General features: G+C 40.2%; 1 protein-coding gene across 5 annotated transcripts; it reads right to left on the reverse strand.

Moving 5' to 3' along the window:
• Positions 1-326: 326 nt before the first annotated feature.
• Positions 327-24,365, reverse strand: LOC148875681 (Inositol monophosphatase family protein). Of its 5 annotated transcripts, none has more exons than XM_088965050.1 (10): positions 23,787-24,355; positions 23,586-23,682; positions 23,392-23,494; positions 22,804-23,021; positions 21,589-21,648; positions 17,862-18,250; positions 1,680-1,758; positions 1,546-1,596; positions 1,094-1,269; positions 327-907 (listed from the first exon to the last, which is right to left on the reverse strand). In XM_088965050.1, exons 1-9 carry the CDS (start codon positions 23,897-23,899, stop codon positions 1,120-1,122), a joined length of 1,260 nt encoding a protein of 419 aa, XP_088821176.1. In that variant the 5' UTR covers positions 23,900-24,355; the 3' UTR covers positions 327-907; positions 1,094-1,119. The 5 variants fall into 5 exon arrangements, with proteins under 5 accessions (XP_088821176.1, XP_088821177.1, XP_088821178.1 ...); XM_088965051.1 differs by lacking the exon at positions 327-907 and adding an exon at positions 960-1,032 and having other exon boundaries at positions 1,150-1,269; XM_088965052.1 differs by lacking the exon at positions 327-907 and having other exon boundaries at positions 960-1,269; positions 23,792-24,365.
• Between the last annotated feature and the right edge of the window lie 468 nt (positions 24,366-24,833).

Below are 24,833 nucleotides of genomic sequence, written 5' to 3' on the forward strand. Positions count from 1 at the left end.
ACAGGTCAACGGTTTGACCGCCCGGGTCAATGGGTCGTTGACTGGTTCAATAGTTTTTGGCCAGAGAAGGGTTTGGGGTAAAACAGAACCGGTTGCCTGAATGGTTCCCGGGCCGAACGGTCGGACCGTCCGGGTCAATGGTGGTTCAAAAACCATATTCATATCATAGGAAAGAATGTTTCGAAGTAGAAAAATATCAAGATTGTATTATTTGATTGCAATATGTGATCAAATTTCTTAAGTATATCAAGTTAAAACTTGGTCCAAGATTGGAACATCTATAAACTTAACCTGAAGTGCCTGAAAGGAAATCCTGACAATGAAAATGGTGAATTGACAATATAAATTAATACTTGAAATTATCCATACTGGATCCTCAATAAGAAAGACAACTTTAGAAACTCTAATCTTTTGCAGTTCTCTGAGATTTCTACACACGAGAGAACTCCAAACCAAATTTAAGACATGTCCTAACATGCTAGAGGTCCCTAATGTCCATCCAAACATGAAACATGCAATTAAAAGATCCATATGATAAGAATCATCTTCCACCTCAAAGCTTGAATAAAAGATGACAATAGATTTCATCATCTCAATTTCACCCTAGTTATTCTATTTCATCCAGACTCCAGCTGAGGATGTTATTGGAATCACCAATAATGGCAATGGTCGTTATGATTTCCTGTAACCAGCATAAGCATAAATTCCTCATATAAAACATTTTGTCTTTGTTCCCCTAGAATAAACTGCCATCTTTAACAAATAGGCAAATGAAGTTTCTCCAGAAGCTCGAGGTTCACAGGACCTGGCTTGCCTCTCCCACCCTGATGCTAACGGATGAACTTGTATTACACTTTCATAATTCATTGAGGTTGAATTATATAGTGTAGCAGGCTTAACCATACCACTGGCAAGAGAAGTTCAAGTTAAACTGGTAATGATAGCATAGTAAACTGTTCTGAAAATGGTAATGGATGACTTTGAATATCATTTTTACTAAAATTATTTTTTGGCTCAATGTGAAGCATGTTACTGCAAGAATTCAAGAACAACATAAAAAACTGTCAGGAAAAAAAAAATAATCATTACATACCAAATCCAATATTCAGGATAATGTAATTAGACAATTGATGAACTGGAAGAGATCACCTCCAGTATCTGGTTATGCAAGTTACCATTTGTAACAAGCACACCACCCGAAGGAAAGATGGCCCTCCGCTCCACTTGATCTGCCGCAAGATCAAGTTGACTCCCTTTCCAGTCAGTAACCTAATTACATGGTGTTAGCTTTCCAATCCATGAAATATTGAACAAATAAAAGTTGTCATAAAAAGATCGTAAAGTGCAGCTCGATGTAAAGAACAAAAGCTCTTATACAATTGTAAATTACAGAGTATGTCAAGCTTTTAGTTAATTCTTTTAGTTTTATGTATTACTGAAAAAGTAGAAAAAGTAAAGCTTACTTAGTACTGATGTCAGTCTGCTCAATGTGCAGAATCGAAAAAATTACAAAAAATTATACCATAAAACTGGAAGAAAGCATACCTGTCCACCAGCTTCATGTACACATATCATCCCAACAGCATGATCCCAAGCCTATATTGCATATCAAGTTAAAGTCAACAAAGAGGCCTACCTGAATCTTTGCCATTCCATCTCCAGTTTGAAATGCTACATACCTTGATAACAGTTTGAGGCTTTGCTCGAAGAATGAAAACAGAAGCTCTACCTGAAGCCACCATTAAGTACTTGCACAGACTGAAAAATAATAATAAATAAAAGAATAGAAACCCATATTGAGGGGGTGTAACATGCAAAGATAACAAATAGAATTCATCCTCCATACAAAAATTTAACAAGCTATTAATCTTACAAATAAGCATGATATTCTGGTTTCAGAATTCAAAACTAAAGAGCAAAGACTCAACTTACAAGGCATCCAATTTACATGAATTATTAATAAAATCTCCATTTACTGTTGCTTACTGAATATATATATTAAGGGCATTTCTTTGTAAATTTCAAAAAAAAAAAAGAAGAGAAAAAGGAATTCTATTTTTCTGTCATGTAACAAGGAAGATAAACAAGAAGAATACAACGAAGAGGAAAGTAAAGAGGCTATCTAAACACCCCTCCTTTATCAAGAATATGTCCCTATTTGACATCCTATGATAAATAGAATGAAGTGCTCATGCTAGAATACAATGCATAAAAATGCTTGCTAAATGCACTTTTTTATTATAGAGCAAAGACTCACTTGTATTATCCTCTATCCTTCATGTTCCCAAACTTAGCATTAACCTTTTATCTGTTAATAGTTTAACAAAATCAATGAATTGCAACATAACCTTCTTTCCTAACTTATTGTGTTTTTCAGGACCTGAAGTCTCAGTGGACGATTAAGTGGCCATGAGGCGAATAGGATATACTTGCTAGATGCCTCTGATCAAAGTTCTGGATTACCTAGAGGAGTAGCTTTGGAGTCTGTTTTATTAGAGTCATGATAAGTCATTTCAGATTTGGTCATTTGTCATTTTCAGCTTTGAGTCATTTGTTTCCATAAATGTTTAAGGTAATAACCCTATCGAGTCTTCATTGTGAATCATGTGAACTTGCAAAACATTGTAGGCAATCTTTTTCAGTGAGTAATAAAATATTTGTTTCTCATTTCCATATTGTGCACTCTGATGTGTGGGGGTCATATCATTTACCTGCTATGGGGGGGGTTACAAATATTTCATTCTTTTCATTAATGATTTCTCTCGTCATACCTGGATTTACCTCATCAAATCCCGGGATGAAGTACCAAATATTGTACAAAAATTTTATGACTTATACTTACCCAATTTAACATTCGAATCCAAATATTCTGATCTGATAATGCAAAGGAATATTTTGATAAGAGCCTTTCCTTCTACTTTGATACCTTTGGAGTTGTTCATCAGAGTTCCTTTTCCTACACTCCTCAACAAAATGGAGTGGCGGAAAGGAAGAACAAACATGTGGTTGAAGTTGCGAGGAGCCTCCTTTTTGCTTCCCATGTTCCTATTAAGTTTTAGGGGGATGTTGTCTTTACAGCTACATACTTGATAAACCGAATGCCTTCCTGGGTTCTGGGATTTAAAACTCCCTTTAACTTGCTTTTCCCAAATGAGGATCTCTTCTCTCTTCCTCTCAGTGTTTGCGTGAATTTGCTATGTTCATGTTCACAGTCATCAAAGACATAAGTTTAAGCCTAAAGCACACGAGTGTGTCTTTTTGGGATATGCCTCCATACAAAAGGGATAGTGTTGTTTTGATCCGATTCATGGCACTCGCTTTGTTTCTAGAGATGTCACATATGCAGATTATGTTCCTTTCTTTGGTACTTCTCCTGAGGAGGAGCATTCAAAGGAGTTGTTTGCATTGTCACCATCTGTTCCTCTTCCAATTCCCATTGAGTCTTCTATGGAGTCTCCTCCAATCGAGTCCTCTATTGGCTCTTCTTCTCATATTCCTGCTTCCCCTCCACCTACTCATCCTCCCACATTTCCTTCCCATCCTATTATCCAAAGGTGGTACCAGAGACAAAGACTCAGAGACATGCAAATTGTTTCCACGCCTTCAGATGTGCCTCTTGCTCCTCCCATCACTACTAAGGTAATAGGTCAACCCTCTTCTACCACTTCGGATACCTTCCCTGACATTGATCTCCCTATTGCCCTTCGCAAAGGCAAACAGAAATGTATAGTTCATTACATTTCCAAACACATGTCCTACAGTCTTCTCTCCCCTTCCTACTATTCCTTCTTTGCCTCTATTTCCACACATGTGACTCCCAAATCTGTCCTAAAAGTCTTGTCCAAACCAGAATGGAGGGATGCTATGATGACTGAACTAGAAACTTTGCATAAGAACACCACCTAGGAATTGTGGATTTGATTGAGGGAAAGGAGTCAGTTGGCTGTAAGTGGGTGTTCACTATTAAGTATCATTCTGATAGTACTATTAAGAGATATAAGGCCCATTTGGTTGCTAAAAGGTATACTCAGATGTATGGTATAGACTACCTAGAAACTTTTGCCCCAGTAGCCAAGATGATTTTAGTTTATGACCTTAAGCAATCTTCTAGAGTCTGGTTTGACAAATTTCGGGCTGCTCTTGTTGATTTTGGGTACACACAGACTCAGTTAAATCATACCTTGTTTGTTAAGATGAGAGATTCCTTAGTGACCCTTCTAATTGTCTATGTTGATGATATTGTGGTTACTGGTAATGACACCCAAGAAGTTGTTCATCTCAAAAGTTTTCTTAACACTGAGTTCGAAATTAAAGACTTAGGGGAACTCATATATTTCTCGGGAATTGAAGTTGCCAGATCTAAGGATGGTCTCTTCATTTCTCAACAGAAGTATGTTCTTGATCTTCTTGCAAATACTGGTAAACTGGGTGCTCGACCTACTTCTACTCCTATAGACCTAAATCATAAGTTGTTGCCTAATAAGGGAGTGTTCCAGAGACTGGTTGGGAAGCTATTATACCTTTGTATGACACGGCTAGATATTTCCTATGCAGTTAGTGTAATTAGTCAGTTTATGCATTCTCCCAGAGATACACATTTAGCAACTGCTGAGAGGGTTTTGTGCTACCTAAAAGGGACTCCAGAAAAATGTATCTTGTTTGCTAAGCATGGACACATGAAGCTAGAAGCATACACTGATGTTGATTGTGCCGGATGTATTGATGATAGGAGGTCCACTTCAAGTTATTGTGCTATGGTAGTAGGGAACATTGTATCATGGGGGAGTAAGAAACAGTAAGTAGTGGCAAGATCCCCAGCTGAAGCAGAGTACAGGGCAATGGCACATGGAGTTTCTGAACTTTTGTGGTTGAGATCACTTTTAGAAGAACTGGGTATAGACTGTTAGAAGCCAATGATGTTATATTGTGACAACCAGGCTGCTATCAACATTGCACATAATCTTGTTCAACATGACAGAACTAATCACATTGAAGTTGATAGGCATTTTATACGAGAAAGATTTGCCTCAGGGGAAGTCTGCCTACCATTTGTTGCTTCTGAAGAATAGTAGGCTGATGTTTTGACAAAAGGTGTTCCTAAAGAAAAGCTTGTTCACTATATAAACAAGCTAGGCATGATTGATTTCTATGCTCAGCTTGAGGGGGAGTGTAGAGATACTGGGCCGAATGGGCCCTAATCCTTTAGTGTCATTCTTATTAGTTCCTTCTTGTTATGTTTTCTTATTGGGCCTTCTTACTTGTTGAAGTTTGACCTGCCCTAGAATTTTGTCTTGTTCGTTGACTGTAAAGTAAACAGCAAGTAGGAGAAGAAAGAAGAAGAGGAGAGAAAGGAGAGGAAAGAGAGAAAAGGCTGGTTCGAATTAGAGAAAGTTATATCTCTAGATTCGGCCAGACCTGTTATTATATTATTAACTTGAGGAAAAGACTTAAGTGCCCTTCTTTAAGTAAGAAGCACTTGAACCAACATAACAGTACACATCAACCTTCTCAACAAGTACAAAGACTGAAGTACCCCTTCACTAACACCACTAACACTCCCCCTCAAGCTGGTGAGTATATATCATATAATCCCAGCTTGTTACATATGTAGTCCACTCTCCCCTGACTCAAACCTTTTGTAAGCAAGTCTGCCCACTGGTTTCCCGTACTAACATATGCAGTTTCTATCACCCCATTCAGCACCTTCTTTCTCACAAAATGGCAGTCAACTTCGATGTGCTTGGTTCTTTCATGAAACACTGGATTGGAAGAGATATGAACTGCTGCCTGATTGTCACAATAGAGCTTCATTGGAGTACTGATGTCATATCCTATCTCCTGTAGAAGGTTCCTCAGCCACACTAACTCACAAGCAGTATGTGTCATGGCCCTATATTCTGCTTCTGCACTGCTTCTTGCCACAACTGTTTGCTTCTTACTTTTCCACGTTACTAGGTTACCCCCCAGAAAGGTGCAATAGCCTGTGGTGGATCGTCTATCAGACATAGAACCTGCCCAATCAGCATCGGTGTATCCTTCTACTACCAGTTTTCCAACACTCCTATACAGCAAACCACGACCAGGAGCTCTTTTCAGATACCTCACAATCCTTAGCACTGCATTCCAATGTGGGACCAAAGGTTTCTGCATGAAATGACTCACCACACTAACCGCAAATGAAATATCTGGCCAAGTAATGGTTAGATAGTTTAGTTTGCCTACAAGCCGTCGATATCTGCCAAGGTCTTCAAATACTTCACCTATATCACTACTCAGCTTCGTATTTGTTTCCATAGGTGTCTCAGCCGGTTTAGTACCCAACAACTCTGTTTCTTCCAATAAATCAAGAACATTTTTCCTCTGACACAAATTAATGCCATGCTTAGATCTTACTACCTCTGTGCCCAAAAAGTATTTCAACTTGCCAAGGTCCTTTGTCTGAAAGTGTTCCTGTAGGAATGCCTTCAATCTGTCAATGCCCATTTTATCATTCCTAGTCACAACGATATCATCCACATACACCACCAATATTATTTTGCCTGCTGAAGAGTCAAAACTGAAGACAGAATGATCAACTTGGCACTGTTTCATACCAAACTTCTTGACCACCTCACTGAACCTACCAAACCATGCGCGGGGGGACTGTTTAAGTCCATAAATAGCCTTCTTAAGTCTGCATACCTTGCCATCCTCCCCCTGAGCAACAAACCCTGATGGTTGCTCCATGTAGACCTCCTCGAGCAAACCACCATGCAAAAAGGCATTTTTGATGTCTAGCTGATGAAGAGGCCAATCATACATAGCTGCAAGGGAGATGACGACACGAACTGACCCTATCTTAGCAACCGGGGAGAATGTCTCTGTGTAGTCAATGCCATAGGTTTGGGAGTACCCTTTGGCAACCAGTCGCGCCTTCAGGCACTCAACACGACCATCTGGCAAGTACTTAACACTATACACCCACTTACAACCGACAACCTGCTTCCCAGGAGGAAGAGCGGTGAGATCCCAAGTGTGATTATGATGCAGAGCAGAGAGCTCTTCTTCCATAGCACGGCACCACTCTGGAGAGGTAGGGGCTTCCTAGACATCCTTAGGAACAACCACAGAGGATAACAAAGAGATGAATTGGCAATGGGAGGCGGAGAGGTGGGTAAATGAAACAAAATTGGAAATCGGGTGAAGGGTGCAAGTACGTTTACATTTCCGGAAGGCAATAGGAAGATCTAGGTCGGAGGCTGGTGTTGGAGTTGGAGCTGGATCTGTCGATGGTGATGAAGTTGGAGGAGCTGCAGCAGGTACACGCGGGAGATGTGTATACACGTGACGGATGGGTGGACGGTCAACCGACGGTGGCACCGGAGGCAAGGACGTAGGCATGACTGGAACAAGAGGAGGTGGTCAGCCACAGGAAGAGGAAGAGGAGGTGGTGATGAGGAGGAAGCAGCAGCACCGGACCCCACGAAGAACAGAGTAGACTCGAAGAATGTAACATCAGCACATACCAAGGAACGACGAGAACTGGGATGATAACACTTGTACCCTTTCTGAGTTCGGAAATAGCCAAGGAAGATACACTTCAGGGAACGTGCATCTAACTTGTCAGTCCCGGGACCCAGATTCTGAACGAAGCAGACACACCCAAATACCCGAGGAGGAAGCGGAAACGGAGACATGTTGGGGAATAAGACACTAAAAGGAGAACGACCATCAAGGATAGATGTGGGCATCTGATTAATTAAGAAACAAGAGGTGAGCATTGCATCGCTCCAAAAGGTTTTGGGAACATTCATGTGGTGCATGAGGGAGAGTGTCGTTTCTACAAGATGGCGGTTCTTTCTCTCAGCCACCCCATTTTGTTGCGGAGTGTAAGTACATGAAGTTTGGTGTATAACGCCATGTTGGTCCAAGTATTCTTGAAAAGATGAAGACAAGTATTCACGTCCATTATCAGAACGGAAAATTTTGATGTGAACGCCAAATTGATTGCGGATCTCAGCATAAAATTTCAAGAATATGGCAAATAATTCACTTCTTTCTTTCATTAAATAGAGCCACGTCATTCTTGAACAGCCATCAACAAAAATAACAAAATATCGGTATCCATTATATGACATCACTTTATAAGGACCCCAAACATCTGAATGAATTAAAGAAAAAAGACTCGACACACGGTTATCGACCCTAGAACGAAAGGGAACACGATGGTGTTTCCCAAATTGACACGACTCACAATCTAAAACAGAAAGTTGACTCAATGAAGGGACTAAGAACTGCAACACTTTCAGCGAAGGATGACCAAATCTACAAAGCCACTGGAGAGGGGAAATGGATGACTGAAGGGCCGTCGACGTTCGTCCACCACCATCAAGATAATACAGTCCACCGGCTTCATGCTCTCCACCAATCTTCATCCCCGTCTTGAGATCCTGAAAAACACACATAGAAGGGTAAAATGTGATGGAGCACTTAAGGGACTTGGTCAACTTACTAACAGACATAAGATTAAATGGAAGCTTAGGTACATATAAAACAGATGATAGGGATACAGGGTCTAAGTCAACATTACCAACACCACAGATAGATGATGTGGAGCCATTAGCAAGGGTAACAGATTGTGATGTTGAGCAATGAGTGAGAGCTGAAAACACACTTGGAGTTCCCGTCATGTGATCGGAGGCTCCAGAGTCAATAATCCAGAGATTGGGTGTGGATGCCAAACAAACCATACCTGAGTGTGCAAAGGAAGTTGTGTTCTGTTGCGACTTGGATTGAACAAACCTCTCATACTCATCCCGAGGAACACTCACCATCTCCTTGCCTGGGCCATCTGAGGGGGTAGAAGGCATCGGGTCAGCTGACTGGTTCTCCTGTCTAGAGCTGAAACTGGTGTCACTAGTCATGGCATGGTTGGCCCACGTCGAGGGAGAACCATGTAAGTCGTAGCAGTAGTTAATGGTATGCCCATCCAATCCACAATGAGTACACTTTTGTGGACCCGAGCCACGTCCTCTACCACGAGCTCCCCCTGAATCTCTGCCTCCAGTACGACCACCACCACGGGTATGTGTAGATCCACCACTACCACTTCTGCCAGGCTAGGCTCCTCGAGCCCCACTTCTGCCACATCGACCTCTCAACACTACAAATGCTGATTTGTCGGAGACATTGAAATCCATAGATCCAATGGAAGCCCTCCGAAGATGAGCAAACACCTCCTCTAAAGATGGAAGAGCAGATCCCCCTAGTATCTAAGCTCGTACTGGTTCATACTCAGACTTCAGCCCCACCAGAAACCGTGTCACATCAAGCTGCTCTCGCTGTTATTGTTGAACTTTGACATCAGAAGTGAGAGGATGATAGACATTTAACTCATTACGGATATTCCTCACACTGGCATAGTACTCCTCAAGGCTCTGACTTCCCTGTTGCAGATTGAAGTATTCCTGATACAGTTAATATACCCTAGTGGTATTATCCTGACCTGAATACAGTTTCTTAGCATGATCCCACACCTCTTTGGCTGTGTCAAGAAACATGAAGTTCACACTGATTTTGGGTTCCATACTGTTCCACAACCATGTAATGATCTGTGCATCTTCCTGTTCCCAGTCTTCATACTCTTGAGAATTAGCAGGGGGTTTCTCCTCTCTTATATGCTTCACTTTCTTCTTTGCCTTCAGAAAAACCTCTACAGATTTGGCACAAGGAACATAATTCTCTCCATTCAGTTTAATGGAGGTCATTTGGACATTCAGGTAGTCAGTAGAGATCATGACACTAGGTTTACTATCACTGTTATCTGCCATTGCCAAACTCCCTTATCACTGAATTCTGAGCACTGAATTATGAGCACTACACACTGCACACTACACACAGACACTTCACCGAAATCAGCACATTGATTTCAACAGTAATGAATGCTGAGAACTACAATACCACAAACCCTAATCACCGAAATCTGCACACTGATTTTAGCAGTATTAAATGCTGAAAAAACTGCAACACCACAGCCCCTACTCACCGAAGTCTACAGCCTGATTTCAGCGATATCAAGTGCTGAAAACCACACTTTTAACACCACAAACCCTAATCCACACTATTGCCCTTTGAATCACACACAAACCAGAATAAACCCTAGCATAAACCCTAGCACACTGCAATCGAAACCCATCATGCGAACTGTACTACACCTCTCATGTATTCCATAACAGAAAATATGCATAAAAAAAGCTTTACCTCATCGCCTGAAGGCCAACCACACGAAGGGCTGAGACACCACTGCACCACACGTACCAGCCCTAACTAGGGCTTAGAAACCACAGCAACCAATCACCAACGACACAACCGGAGGCATAGGAACCTCCTAGGGAAGAGGGCGATCACTTCTTTTCAGCCCTTTTTCCAGTCTCCAACTCACAGCTGAGAAACCCAAGAGAAACCCTAATTCGAATGCACAAAAGACAGAATTCTAGCAAGTCTGATTTGTTGAACCTCGCTCTGATACCATGTTGAAGTTTGACCTACCCTAGAATTTTGTCTTGTTCGTTGACTGTAAAGTAAAGTAAACAGCAAGTAGGAGAAGAAAGAAGAAGAGGAGAGAAAGGAGAGGAAAGAGAGAAAAGGCTGGTTTGAATTAGAGAAAGTTATCTCTCTAGATTCGGCCAGACCTGTTATTATATTATTAACTTGATGGAAAAGACTTAAGTGCCCTTCTTTAAGTAAGAAGCACTCGAACTAACATAACAGTACACATCGACCTTCTCAACAAGTACAAAGACCGAAGTACCCCTTCACTAACACCACTAACATTTCTTTATGGGCCTTTAGCTTCTGTTTTGTTTTTTAAGTGTATTGCTGATGTGGATGCCTACTTAAGGGCCTCCTTGCAAATTATGTAACTTAAGTAAATTTAATAAAAGATTAGAGTAGGGGAAAGAGGAGATAATCGAACTCCTCCTTTCTTCTCCATTTTTCCTTCTTCTTCTTGCTGTCTTCCTCTTCTTCCTTCCTTCTTTCTGCTCTAATTTAAATATTTCTGCTAATTTTATTAGTCTGAATCACATCTCAGCTCATCCCTGTATGCTAGACTACCAAGTGCCAGTTTTGCTTCAGACCTTTTCTTCCTATCTTCTTCAGGTAATGGACCATTCTCCTCGGCCAAGTCTATGTCTTTGATCAGATCGAGACAATTTCTCTTTTCAGATTCTATCTGATCTCTAAATTCCTGCTTCCAAGATTTAAGATACTTAAATTGAACTTAACTTTGCCAAGATATAAGAGCTAGAACCCTCAAATTCTATTTCTGTCCACTTTGATAAAAAATAAAGGAACTAAGTTCTCTTCTTCAAACCAAGCATTCTCCATCTTGAAAGGACATTGCCTGGATCCCTGACCTCTACAACTCAACTGAATTGGAGTGTGATCAGAAACAGGCCTCGGAAGGGCCCTGATTCACTTGCTAATAGTTATCCTCCCAACCCAGTGAGATTAGAAATCTGTCTAGTTTAACCAAAGCTGGGTTCTCTTGATTGTTTGTCCAGGTGTATTGCCCTCCTAAGAGAGGTAAATCAATTAAGTCAAACTGATTAATAAAGTCCGCAAATTTTTTCATATCCCTAGTTCTCCAGGTTTCTCCCTTTCTGTCCTCCATGAACCTGACAACATTGAAGTCACCACCCAAGACCCAAGGAATGTTGAGCCCCCTTCTTGCATTTGCTAAATCCTCCCAAAGTCTCTCCCTATCCGAGCTGACTACCGGACCATACACATTGGTGAATTACCTTAGGCTGCCTCCTTCAAACTCCAAAATTACAAAGATCAAAAACTCCCCTACCTGAGAAGAAATTAACTTACATTTTTGCCTGTCAAATAAAATTAGTAAACCACCAGCTGAACCTCTAGCCGGCTTGCTCACCATTCTTACTTGACCTTGCCCCGATATGCTTCTAACCACCCCCGCCTTCACACATTCCAGCTTTGTTTCTTGGAAGAAAATCACATCTGACTTCCACCTATTCAGAAAGTCACACACCACCATCCTCCTCCTTCCTAAACCCAACCCCCTCACATTCCATGAAATAATTTTCAGATCCATATAAAGCAGAGAGCTTCCTTAAACCCCTTAGATCTTCTTCTTCCCCCCTCCCCCTTTTGACACACCCACCCCTTTTCCCACATTGTCATTCAGGCCCCAAGACAGCCTCATCATTTCCCTACTTATCCTCACCCCCGAATTCCCTTTTTTTGCCAGTAATTTTCCTCTCTTCCAGACATCTGTTTTCAATACTTTCCAGGTATCTCACCATTTCTTCCTCCAAATCCTTTATTGAAACCCCCAAAAACTTTCCCAATCCCAACAGTTTTGACATAACCCAGTTCGAGGTTTCCGCCACCTTCTTACCTTTGTCTTCTCTTTTCCCTTGCTCTTGTCCTTTTTCCCCTGCTTTTAAAATAGCATCTTGACCACAGATCCTTCCCTCTTCCCTTGCTCGTACACATGAGATTCTACAAAAGCCTCAACTTCTTCTGGCCTTTGAATCAGAGGGATCCCAACTTCTAGAATAGCCAAGGGGGTAGCCTACATCACCTCCACCTCAAAATTTTGGAACAAAGATAGGGTTAGGGTCTTGTAATCTCCCACATCACGAGAGGCAGGAACAGTTGTTGACGAGTTCATCTTACCTGAGTCTGTAGACATCGAGGAGGAAAAATTCAACTACTGTGATCTTGACGGAGTCTGGACAGGTTTCAGTCATTATCTGTTCTCACTATCTCTTTCTTTTGAGGCCTGACAAAGGGTTCTTTTTTCATAGATGACTGGACGGGGAGGAGCCGAGAGCCAGTTTGGCCCTTCCGTCAGACAGGGATGGTCTTCTCTCTGGTTCCGTCAGACAGGCCAGATTCGGGTCACACTGCAGCTGGTTCCGACTTGGATCGCCCCAGTTCTTTGGGACCGAGTCAAGTGTATTTGAACCTTCATTTTCCAAAGCAACCCTTTCCCCAAAATCTCGAACTTCTTTTAATCCCACCCCTTCATTGCTTTTTTTTCTGAAGGTTTCGATCATGTTTCATTCATTCAAGAGATTGGTACAAAGAGATGCCAACAAGGCCAAGGTAAAGATCCTCTCAAGAAGAACAAAACAAAGAGATGGATTTAGGAGAATCGGAAGAACTTTTGCAACCAAAGCAAGGTGACTTGGCATCACCAACAGAAGTGGATAAGTACATCTCCAAACCACCATAACTGGTGAGCAAACTGACAAGAGGAGTTACCAACTAAAAAGAAAACTGATAGAGGAGGTCGCATAGCCACAAGCCATGAACTGTAACTTCCAACCACTCCAAAACTGCAAAAGACGGCATCATCTGTAACTGCCATCCAGCACACCGAAGAACTGCCGACTGCAAGTTACCATCCAAAGAACACCGGAGAATTGTAACATCCATCCAAAACGCCAGAGAACTGTAATGTCCATCCACAACGCCAGAGAACTGTCACTGCCATCCAAAAAGCCGGAGAAACTGAAACTGCCATCCAAGATGTCGGAGCACTATCACGGCCATCAAGAACACCAGAGAATTGAAACTGCCTTCCAAAACGCTGAAGACGGCAAAACAAGGGGCAAATCCACCGGTGATTTTTGCAAAAAGGAGACTAGAGCAGGAACACCAAATAAAAATGCCCGCAAAAAGAAAGCAAACAAAGAAAAATACAGATGAGGGGAGAAACAAAAGAACAAACAAGAAAAACACAGAAAAACAAAGAAACATAGAAAAACAGAGAATGGGGGAAGACAAACAGAAGAGACACAGAAAAACAGAGAACGGGGGAAGATGAACAAAAGAGAGACAGAAATCACGGAGAAACACAGAAAAACAGAGAAACACAGTAAAACACAAAAAAATAGAGAACAACAAACAAAGGGCTGAAGGAAAAAGAAAACCTCAAGAGATCTCGAGAGTAAACCTCGAGAGATCTCGAGGGTAAAACCTCTCTGGAAACAGAGAGAGAAGGGGGGGTCACCCCTAGCAAACTTCTAAACGGCCAACTGGTAGCAAGGGAGTCACCCCTAGCAAACTTCTAAACGCCCCTTCATTATTTAATTCTTCTTTTATTTCCCCCCACTTATAACGCCAACTTGCAGCAGGTGAAGGTCTAAGGCATTCTAATAAAGTTTCCTTAAACCATTCTTTGGATGGATCTTCTTTCCACATTTAGAAATTTGAAAGAGGGGGCACCGTCGAGGGATTTGCCCTGTCACACTCCAAGATTGGACGATTCTCCATAGGTATCTTCATCTCACCCCTCCCCCCACACAACAATTGAGGAGGCTAAAGGGGATCCGTTCGGGACACAGGTTGTCTTCTAGCTCCAACCTCCCCCTTCGAAGCACCTTCCTCTCCATTCTTCGGCATCGATCTTCCCCTAGAGCTATCCATCTCATGCTGGATCAATACCACCGTCTCTCCCATCACCTATTCACCCCCTGAAGACCTCCCTCTCCCTCTTTTCTTTTAGGCTCACCTTCGGTCTCTTAACTTTCATTCTCACCATTCACAAGTCTTCAGCTCTTCCGCAAAATCGTCTGTTCCCAAAAAAAAACCCACACAAATTGTCAATCACTTCAATTACACTCAAACACCACAGAGGGAGTGGGAGCCCAAAAACTTTTAACCAGATCTCCTTTGGGTTGCTCGAACTGTTCAACTTTTCTGGTAGCAGACTCGCCACCGTTTCCGTCCACCAATCCAGGGCCAATCTATTCCAACTGATATACCAAGGTCTATTTAAGAGGACCCACTCAGCCTCGTCCTTGGAAGGGAAGATGAAAAGGTAGCAATCCTTGATCAATTTCTTGACTCTGACCCCTCCCACCGCTCTCCAACTTCCTATCGCCCACACTTCCAACTCGTCTATTGGGATTTTCCAGTCCAAACATCCCACCAGACACCTTTGCAAGAACTTTCTCGCCTGTACACCTCCAGTCACTGTTTCCAAGAAAGATCTATCTCTCGAACTCTTTAAGGAAGTTTCCCCAAAACTCGGCCAGATTCCCGCCGCAATCACCTTTTTGAAGGAAAGGTTTCTTCTAACTCCTCCGAAGCTGGATTATACCAAGCTTCCGCCCCCCGTCTTCTTCCTCCTCTTCCCTTTTCCCACATCCTCGCTCCCACCACTACACTCCAACCAGATTACCAAAACATCTTTAACCACCTACAAGCTATCGACGAGCACCAATGAACACCTCTATCAAAAAGCACCGCCAAACACTGACGAACACCTCTACGACCACTGACGAGCACTGACGAACCACCACTTTTTTGAACCACCACATCCTCGCTCACAATGCTATCTGCATAGTCACTTTTTATAGTTAGAACCCTGACTAATCATACTGGTAGTGTTATCTTCAACTACAAGGTTTCATATTCCCAGATTCTTGTGCATTATTACTAACTAGAAAGCTATTGGTGTTATTAATTTATAGATGCCTAAACCTCATAATGCATTCCGAGTTTTCAGTACAAAAAGTAAAAGAAATAAATTGTCCCCATATTCTCTTGCGTCTTGAATAGGATCCATTCTTCCCAGGCTGTCATTTCTTGCTAGTTGCCATCATCAGGGCTGAAAGATACTTTTTCTTATCAGTAAGTCAAACTCTTCATTAAAGAAGATTGAAACTAAGACACAAAATATAAGTAAAGCTAAAGAATTTATGACCAAACACACAGGCGAGACCCTCATCTTCACATGAGACCTCACCAAGTAAGTCTAACCCATTCCATTTTCATCTCACCCTCGTATTAATCATAATGTATGAGGAATGGTATCACCATCGCAACTCTGCTCTTTGGACTCCCGACCTCACTAAGCTATAAGCCAAAGAATTAGCAGACCTCCTTATCGGATGAAAGAGATTTTATCCCTAAACAAAAGAGTTGGTGATTCTTTATAAGTATTGTGAACTATCAAAAGAATTTCTTTAGATAAGTGCCTCATCTACCATGGTCCTTCATCTTCATCATTCTTCTAGATGATAACACCCTAAGATTCACCTTCCACTTCCAACCTTTGGAATTTCAATTAGTAAATTAACCTTAAACTTTAAAATAGAGCAAGAATTCTCACCTTAACAGTAGGCTCAAATTCAGCCAGACCCAAATAGGCATAAAGATTACTGCCATTTGAATTTCTAAAGATTCTAACAATACCCAAACAATCTGGATTTCCTAAAGAATAGACATCAAAATCTTAGATTCATTACTCCTTGAGGAGGGAATCCTACTTGGACTTGAATCTCTCTTCTAGTGGAAGATGTAGAGATCTCATGCCTTCCAGAGACGGATGTAAAGGGCAACTTAAATGAGGGAGGAATGGAGATTGCATTGGCTAGCCAATATATTTTGCAGTTTTGACTGTTAAGCCAATGGAGATTGCATTGGCTAGCCAATATATTTCATTCCATGCTCTCATTACACCACACACTGAAAAATCTGTAGATTCTTCTCCTAAGAGAATTCAATGCATTACCCTTAGATGTATGGTGTTTATCAATGTTTCTAGATGATTCTTCATCTCTTGAAAAAATTTTGTTTTCCTTTCCCTTCATGAGTACAAAGAATAGCTGCTCTGGTACACCTCCAGATGTTCATCTCGCGTTTTATCAGGGGAAAATGAAGCAAAAAGCATCTATGATACCAAGGTACCTGCACAAGTGTTCCAATATCATGTCAGATACTTTAGATTTTAGTGTAAATTCCATATTCAACACCTTGTCCAGCCATATCCATGACATATCTAGGTAACATAGAAAAGCATTATGTCGTCTCCAAATCACTATCCAATATGTTTTAGAGGATTTTAATGATTTTCAGACATCATTACAACATCTCCAAACCACTTCATGTAATTAGAATTGCAAGTTGAGTGGATTCGGATTGAATATCTGTTAAATTTTGAATGAGCCAGGCCCAAAACAGTGTAAATTCTTCAAGTCAAGTACCCAATTTGCTCCATTACCTATAGTACAGATTCACCATTAATTTCAACTGAAATGGTTATTCTATGAAACTCTAGGGCATAGGGTTATTGAGGTGCTTTCAAAAATCATAAAAGGGAGGCTCTTTTGATTTCTTTGGTTCGTTAGGATAGGTACTTAGGTAGTTTACTCAAAGCTAGCTATTCACTCCATTAGGAGTTTAGGCTTAATTTCTTCCTTGATTATGTGCAGGAGGCAATCAGATGGATATGAATTTCTTATGGAAGGTGTTGGTGTTAGCTTTACTTTACCCAGAGGCTTTGATGTAAGCATGATAAAAGGGAAAGAAATCAATCAAGGAAGAAACCAAGTTTCTTCAATAAAATACCCTTACCTTACAAAGAGGCTTTGTGGATTTTCCATGCCCCTTCAATAAAATATCCTTACCTTACTGAAATAAAAAAAAAAAAGGAAAAGAAAAGAAAATATTTGAACTCCCGATTAAAATGGTTTGGTCATGTAAAATGAAGACAATTAGTGAACCAGTAACAAACTAACAATTTACTTTTGTGCAAGTTTAAGGTTGTAAAAAGACAATGGAGAAACCCAAAAGGACCTGGGTTTGCTTGCCCCTTGTTTGGATACCCTTATATGTGTACTTTCTGTGAATTGATGATTCAACAAACTAATCTAATTCTAATTATTCCAGAAAATCAAAAAATTCAAATGGACAGATACCATCTCAAAGACAAATTTGGTATAAATGCAAGTTAGAAATAGAGAAAAGTAACAAGGCAATACATTTCTGGATTTTACTGCAAATAACTGTTCAAAGAAATGACAGAAATAATTCTAGTGTGAATTAGTTAAGAATGATACCTTCCACAACATGTTGGTAAAAGGAGAACTTGCCCATCCTTGATACTATCACAATTAGTTGTTGAGCTGAATGAAACTGATAGTGGCAACGATTCCCAGGTTTGGCTATCAGGAATACAAAAACGTGCTGCATGAACTAAACAACACAAATCCACAAAGCATCTGACCCAACCAGTATGCACTTTATCCATGCTATCTGATATATGTGATAAACTCCTCATCCATGTACCACAGCCAACATGAGCAACCATAATGGCCCCTAATCCAGGTAAATTTGATTTATCTTCCTGGCCTTCAGCAATGAGTTGGTTAGAAGTATCCCCCTGCCAATTGGGGCAGCCCATAACCCCCAAAACAATGTTCCCTGCCACTACAAGAGCCAAACCTACCTGCAAATTGGGGTATTTGGCCAAATAAAAGATATGAGCATTAATTAAATCAAGCTGAAACATTTCCCTTTCCTTTGTAACATACAGTTAACTTCTCAATTTACATAGTCAGCTTCCCTTGATTGCAGTGCCTTAAGATTTCATGATAAACATGAAAAGATATTCAATTCCATAACAAAGTATCATGTAGAATCTCATACAGCATTTTTTCTATCCAATCCAATATTACAAATTTATGCACTGACACTGATACTTCATTCGTTCTAACCAGAATGTGGCACTTGAGTTTGCACCTTATCCGGTCAAGTAGAACTAAGAGAATCTGTGGATCCAAAATGGAGGGGTGCATCCAGAATCTTATGTAATAGGAGAATACCACTTAGGCTAAAAAGAAATTTTATACAATATTTTTCCTGAAGAAGGTAATTGAGATCTATTTAGGGGCAAGCCCCCCCAAAAAAAAGTATACTGTATACAGCTCCTCAAACTTTTTTTTGGTAATAAATAAAAAGAAAATTTTTATTACAAAAAAAGAGAGAGAAACAAATGGGTGACAAAATATCACCCCCAAAATAACACCCAAGATCCACCAAAAGACACCCCTTCATCCTTTTTTTTTAATTACAGAAGAACAAAGACAACAAAAAACCAAAAGATCAAAACAAAACCCAGAACCCAATCAAGACCCATCAACCCTTTTAATAGGTCCCACCCCAATACAGTCCTTGCGATAACAAGCCCCTCAGAAATCCTCTTCAGAATTTTCTTCAATCAATGTATATCTCTCCTCCAGGGCCTTGAATAACTTCCTTGTCATTTCTTCCCCTCCTAACACCAAAAGTCCTAAAGCCATGTTTGCTTGAATTGCAGTTTCCACTACCTTATCCGCATCTACTTCTTTTCTACCTTTCTAACTCTGTCAACAAATCCCCCTCCTCTTCTTGCTCCACATCAGAATTTTCTTCCTCTGAGATTACCTCCTTTTCCTCACCTTTTTTCTCTTCGCCTGGGTTGTTTTCCCCCGAATCAGCTTCTTGTCCCCTTCCCTCCACCACTCTTTACAAGGAACTTCCTAACTGACCTTTATGAAGAAGTCTTGCATCCTCTTTGTCAACCTCAACCTTTGACTTATCAAGGACACCACTTCCAGAAGAGTTCTTAGCAGGTATAAGTTAAATTACTGCTATATACATAATTACAACAGAACCACCAATGCTGCATCAAAGCTAATAATCAGTATCCAATTGCTTGAGAAATCATGAAATCCAAGATCAGTCAAATTACTTCACAGGCTGGACCATCTAACGATGGCCCTTTCCACCTTTCCTAACACAGATTCAAAAGTGCATGACTTATAAAAGGATGGCAATGCTGTATAGACCAAAGTATTGGGCAATCAGGAAAACACATGGCCAAAATGAGTGTGGCAGAAAAATGAATGTTGAGATGGATGAATGTAAAACTAGAAAAGATAGGATCAGAAATTAACCTATTCAAAGAAACCTTGGAATAGCTCTAGTAAGTGATACAATGAGGAAAAGTAGACTAAGATGGTTTGAGCCACATACAGAGGAAACCAAGGTTCAAAATATCGATACAGGCTGATACGCAAGATAGGGCATAGAAGGGGCCCCGATATGATACATATTGGCCAATACGCCACGATGTGTTGTGACATTTCAATCCTTGGAGGAAACCATCTACAACAACAGTGAAAAGAAGTGACCTGTTACAAATTGAAGAGGATAAAAGAACTACGGGCATTAAACTCCACCAGTGTGAGCTTGTCTTACAGACTTACACTGCTAGTCCCAAACCCATATAAAGTATGGTTGCAGGCACTTAAACTTTTGCCAAACTCCCATGGCCATGGATGAAATAAGATTCTTGTAGCCAACCCCATATAGTTGGGACAAGGCTTAGATGATGACGACAACGACAACGACGACGACGACGATGATGATGATGATGAGAAGAACTAGGGGCAGACCAAAAAGGACATGGGCTGAAGTAGTGAGGAATTATTTAAGAGCCCATAATTTGACACTAGATAAGGTATTGAACAGAATGGAATGGAGGAACAGAATTAATGTGAACTACCCCACATAGATGGGACAAGGTTTAGATGGTGGTGGTTGTGGTGGTGACAGAGTTGTACAAGTCGGTAATATTTTAAATAATGGATATGGTACTAATATTGTGGCAAACAGTATGTCAAGCTAAATTTATTAACATATATCTCCATAAGAACCTCCAAAGGTGACTTAATCATCTGAAGGGCTGTCACCCAATGATGGTACTAGCTAACCAGACACACACCTAACTGTTGACATTTTTTTTGCAGAAAGTGGCTTCTCTCAGACTGAAATTGAGTTCTAATGCTTGTCATCCCTAGATTTTACCATTGCACCAAGTATTGGCCCCTAAAATGGCTTTATTAAAAGCATATCTGTCAAAACCTTATGATTTATGACAGGATTCAATTCAAATTCCAAAGTGTCTGGATCCAAATCATACCATCAAAGCCTTCTCTGGAAAAGTCTACCAGCTACCATTCAAATTTTTATTATTCCATAACTGAATCTTATGGTTTATCCAATTAATGCAAGTTAGTCAAGTTGGCCATGACAAGTTCCTTACTTGGCCATTCCTTTAATATTTTTTTTTCAAATGGTTTTTGTTTTAAAAGCATCAGTTGACTAAAGACTAATTATAGTTGTATAAAACTATGCAACCTTTTTGAGCTTATTTCCACCAATATATTGATTTTTGTTTTTTCTTTTGAGAACATATTGGTTAAAGAATCAGTACATGTAAATTGACTTTGAAGTTGAATTTGATTATATCATACATTGGTTATATTATTTAAGTGGTAAATACCTTGATGGCAATTATAGTATTCAAGTCATTTTTACAATTTAATCAAGTTTTCAATATATACATTTTTTGTATTTTTGGCAAAATTTTAAAAATAAAACAATCTTATAATGTATGGTTCTATTCACAATTAAATCCAATTCAACCTTATGTATGCTTCGAAATTAGAAATACAATTACAATTTTTAGGGGATGGCTAAGTGTCAATCCTCTATTTGGGCAGGATGTTTATTCTTCTTCTTTGTTGGTTGTTGATTTTTTGGGGGGTGAAAGAAGTTCATATGTACAGAATCATTACACTTGTATTCATTTTTTGCTTAATACAATCTTACCTTACATTTTCAAAAAAAAAATTACAATATTTAGAAGATTGACTCAAAGCCACAAAATCAATAACTAGCATTGAAGAAAATCTCTTCCTCAGGTAAAAATAAATAAAATAACATAAAAAATAAACATACCACATATAAGGCCTGACTACCTTTCAAAAAACCTCGTGTACCATCAATTGGATCAAGTACCTATAATGAGTATATGAACTGAATCAGTATAAATAACATAGAGTATCTATTATAAAGCACAAAACAAGCTCATATTCTTTACATGGAAATGAAGTAAACAGTGGCAATATTCTTTACATAGACGGAAACTCAGTGGACCATGTCAATGAAGTAAAAACAGTTCACCATAATTTTATTAAAAAAAAAAAAGATAAAAGGTACCTCACAAGATCCAAGAGTAACAAAGATTTCTTTTAAAACAAATCCAATGGACAAGCCAGAGTCTATGTTGCACAGGTTGTTAGAAAAACCCAATTGGGTAGGACCCAGATTGTGGTCGGTCCATCATAGTGGCCACGATCCATATTGAGAAGTCCCAATCTCTACTGCCTCAGAAAGAGTTCATATGGTAGGCGGTTGAGACTAGAACTCCCCCACTAAGAAGCTCCATGACTTTAGGGGTTTTAAATTGGAAATTCAAGTAAAAAAAACTATTCAGTTGAGATCATGGGGCAATTGAGAGAAAGAGAAAATAGGGGATTAAACCCTATCTATTTCAGGTAGTTCCTTGATAGGTGGAAACCACCCATAAAAAACTTTATGAGGGCCCTTTTCTCCCAGTCGTGATTGCCATTCTCTCATCCACTGAAGCTCCAAAACTCTTCCGTTCCTATCAACACTAGAGAGAGAAAACTTGTTGAGACTGAGGGAGAAAAACCAGTCCTTGTTCCACTATACAATCATCTTGCCGGAGGTTTACATCAAGCTAACACTAATCAATCTGAGAACTGTAAGGAGACCCTCTCACGTTGCTGGTATTTGCTGGGAGAAGAACCAGATCTTGGAGTCGTTCGATAGTGGCAATGGTGTCTGGACGTAATGTCTTATAACTTAATATTGTTTTTTTATTATTTGTTCAATTTCTCAGTGATCTATATTGATGACCTTCACAGGTGACAAGGCCCATGACCATTTCACGAATGGAAAATAAAAGTCATATAGCAGCATAGTACTAGATACTGCCTTTACAGGAACTACTTTTGAGCGACAAAATATGTTTACTGACCAATTCCCTGGAAACATATAGCAATAGACAAACTTCATTCAGTGTTTTTTTTTTTTCTGATAATTACCAAACATCATTTAGTGTTAACCAAAAGCTTCCACTATACTGACCCAATACGTCTCGGGCTTCACTCCAAAAACAAATGCACTCTTGCCTCCTCTGTCAATGGCTTGCATGACATCATTGCTGGTAAATGGTTTATCTCCAACGCTCGTTTTATCAGTAACAGCACTTACCACAGAGTCCAATAGAAAACTCGAACTTGAGCGCAAAAACGCTGAATCCTCTTCCGCCACCAAAGGAATATCAGGAAATAGCCTGCTCAGCTCTGACACAGTAGTCAACTTAGAAGAAGAAATAACTCAGCAAAATTTGTAGCAGAATTTCTGAAACAAAAATATTTTTGACGTAAAGAATATTGACAAATTAGAAGCAAAATATAATGGTTTGTAGCATGTAGGAACAATATCTATCTTATTTAGCCATATTTGAGCCTAAAACAAGGCAAATTAGAATTCGAGAATAGGGAATAGAACAGGCACTACAACCAACGTAAGATAACCTGTAAAATATTGGAACTATATCCATCTTATTAGTCAAATTTAAACCAACAACGAGTTCAACTAGCATTCAACAATTCTGGTTGTATTAAAAACAAACTAGGAAATCAAAACTGAGCTAAAGAAAATAAAGATTACCCAAGCTGACGAGAGCCTGTACCCCAAAATCAGCCACCGTTACAGGAGTTTTATCGCTCTTTTCAAGAATACGTCCATCGCTGGAGAACAACGACTTTTGAACCTATCAATCGCCGGATGGAAAAAAAAAATGTTTCTTTCAGAAAATAGACAAAAGTAACTTGGTATGAGATTAAAATCCTTATAGAAATTACATCGGAACAAAGACGACAGGCTCTCTCGACCACATCCACTGCTGCTTGGAGTTCTCTGTGGTACATTGCCTTCTGCTGTGGAAAAGGTAAGCTTGATCTGAAATTTCATCAAACAATGAAGATCTTCAAAAACCTAAACACCAAAAGAACGAACATTTACTGTAATTGATGAATAGATGCAAGAGGTTACAACACAGAGACCTTACAGTGAAAAGCCGAGTGGAAGGGCGAAGAGTAGGACAGGAAGAGGAACTCATATGATTGATGGAACAACCAATATGGAATCCAGAACAAGAACGTATAAGAAGATCCATGGCGGGAAAATAATGGAGTGTGAAGCTAATGGATTTCTCACTGCTTGCAAGGCCTCAAGTTAAACTCTATCAGACCATCCATTGTGTGTGGTCTGCGCTTTCACTTGTTTGGCGCTAAAGCGAATGGTTTGTTCCAGCCTTCCTGGAGATGTGGTCAAATGAGCCGAACGCACTAACACTATTGATCCCGACAAAATGCCCCTCAGACTCAGAGTCTCAGTCCAGATTTGAGAATCTGAGGATTCGACTAGTGCTGAGGTTGCTGAGCGTTGGTGATTGGTCTGGGCTGGGCCGAACCGGGACACGGGCTGTGAAGGCCTGTCTCCATTTCCAACCCAGAGCCGAGGCACGGGCTGTGAACGCCTGTCTCCGATCTGAGTTCTGCGCCACGCCATTTTGTTTTTTGGGAAAATTCTCCATAGTTACCCTGTACTTTAAAGTGCCATTAGTATCCCAACTTTAAAATGCAAAAATCTAATACGGGAACTTTTGAAATAAGATAATCTAGTACCTATTGTTAAACAAGTACGATTTAAAACATTTATAAATACCAAAATTACTCTTACGCAATCTCGTTACCAACTCCAACCACCATCCAAATACTAGAAGTACACTAAAGGAAGGGGTGGATTACAATAAGAGAAGAGATTACCAAACCACATCTACCTTGAGATTTGGCATTGCAACCTACCTTCGTTCTAGAATGTTTTCTTCTAAGTGCAATGTTGAGTCGGGCCTATAATCAGGAACTTTGTCGGTGAAGACAATGCATAAGATGTGGGTAACGTCCGAGTGAAGAATGGTGACTTGGACCGCTATTATCATCACTCTTCTTGACCGGCACATGAAATAGAGGATCGGTGAGTTGGGGAGCCGAAATGTTGAAAGAAGTTGGCCTCAATGTTGGGGAACAATAAGACTTCAGAAAAATGGT

This window comes from Nelumbo lutea, chromosome 1 (assembly GCF_056320005.1).
Source record: "Nelumbo lutea isolate HS-2025 chromosome 1, American lotus-T2T, whole genome shotgun sequence".
NCBI classification, from domain to species: Eukaryota; Viridiplantae; Streptophyta; class Magnoliopsida; order Proteales; family Nelumbonaceae; genus Nelumbo; species Nelumbo lutea.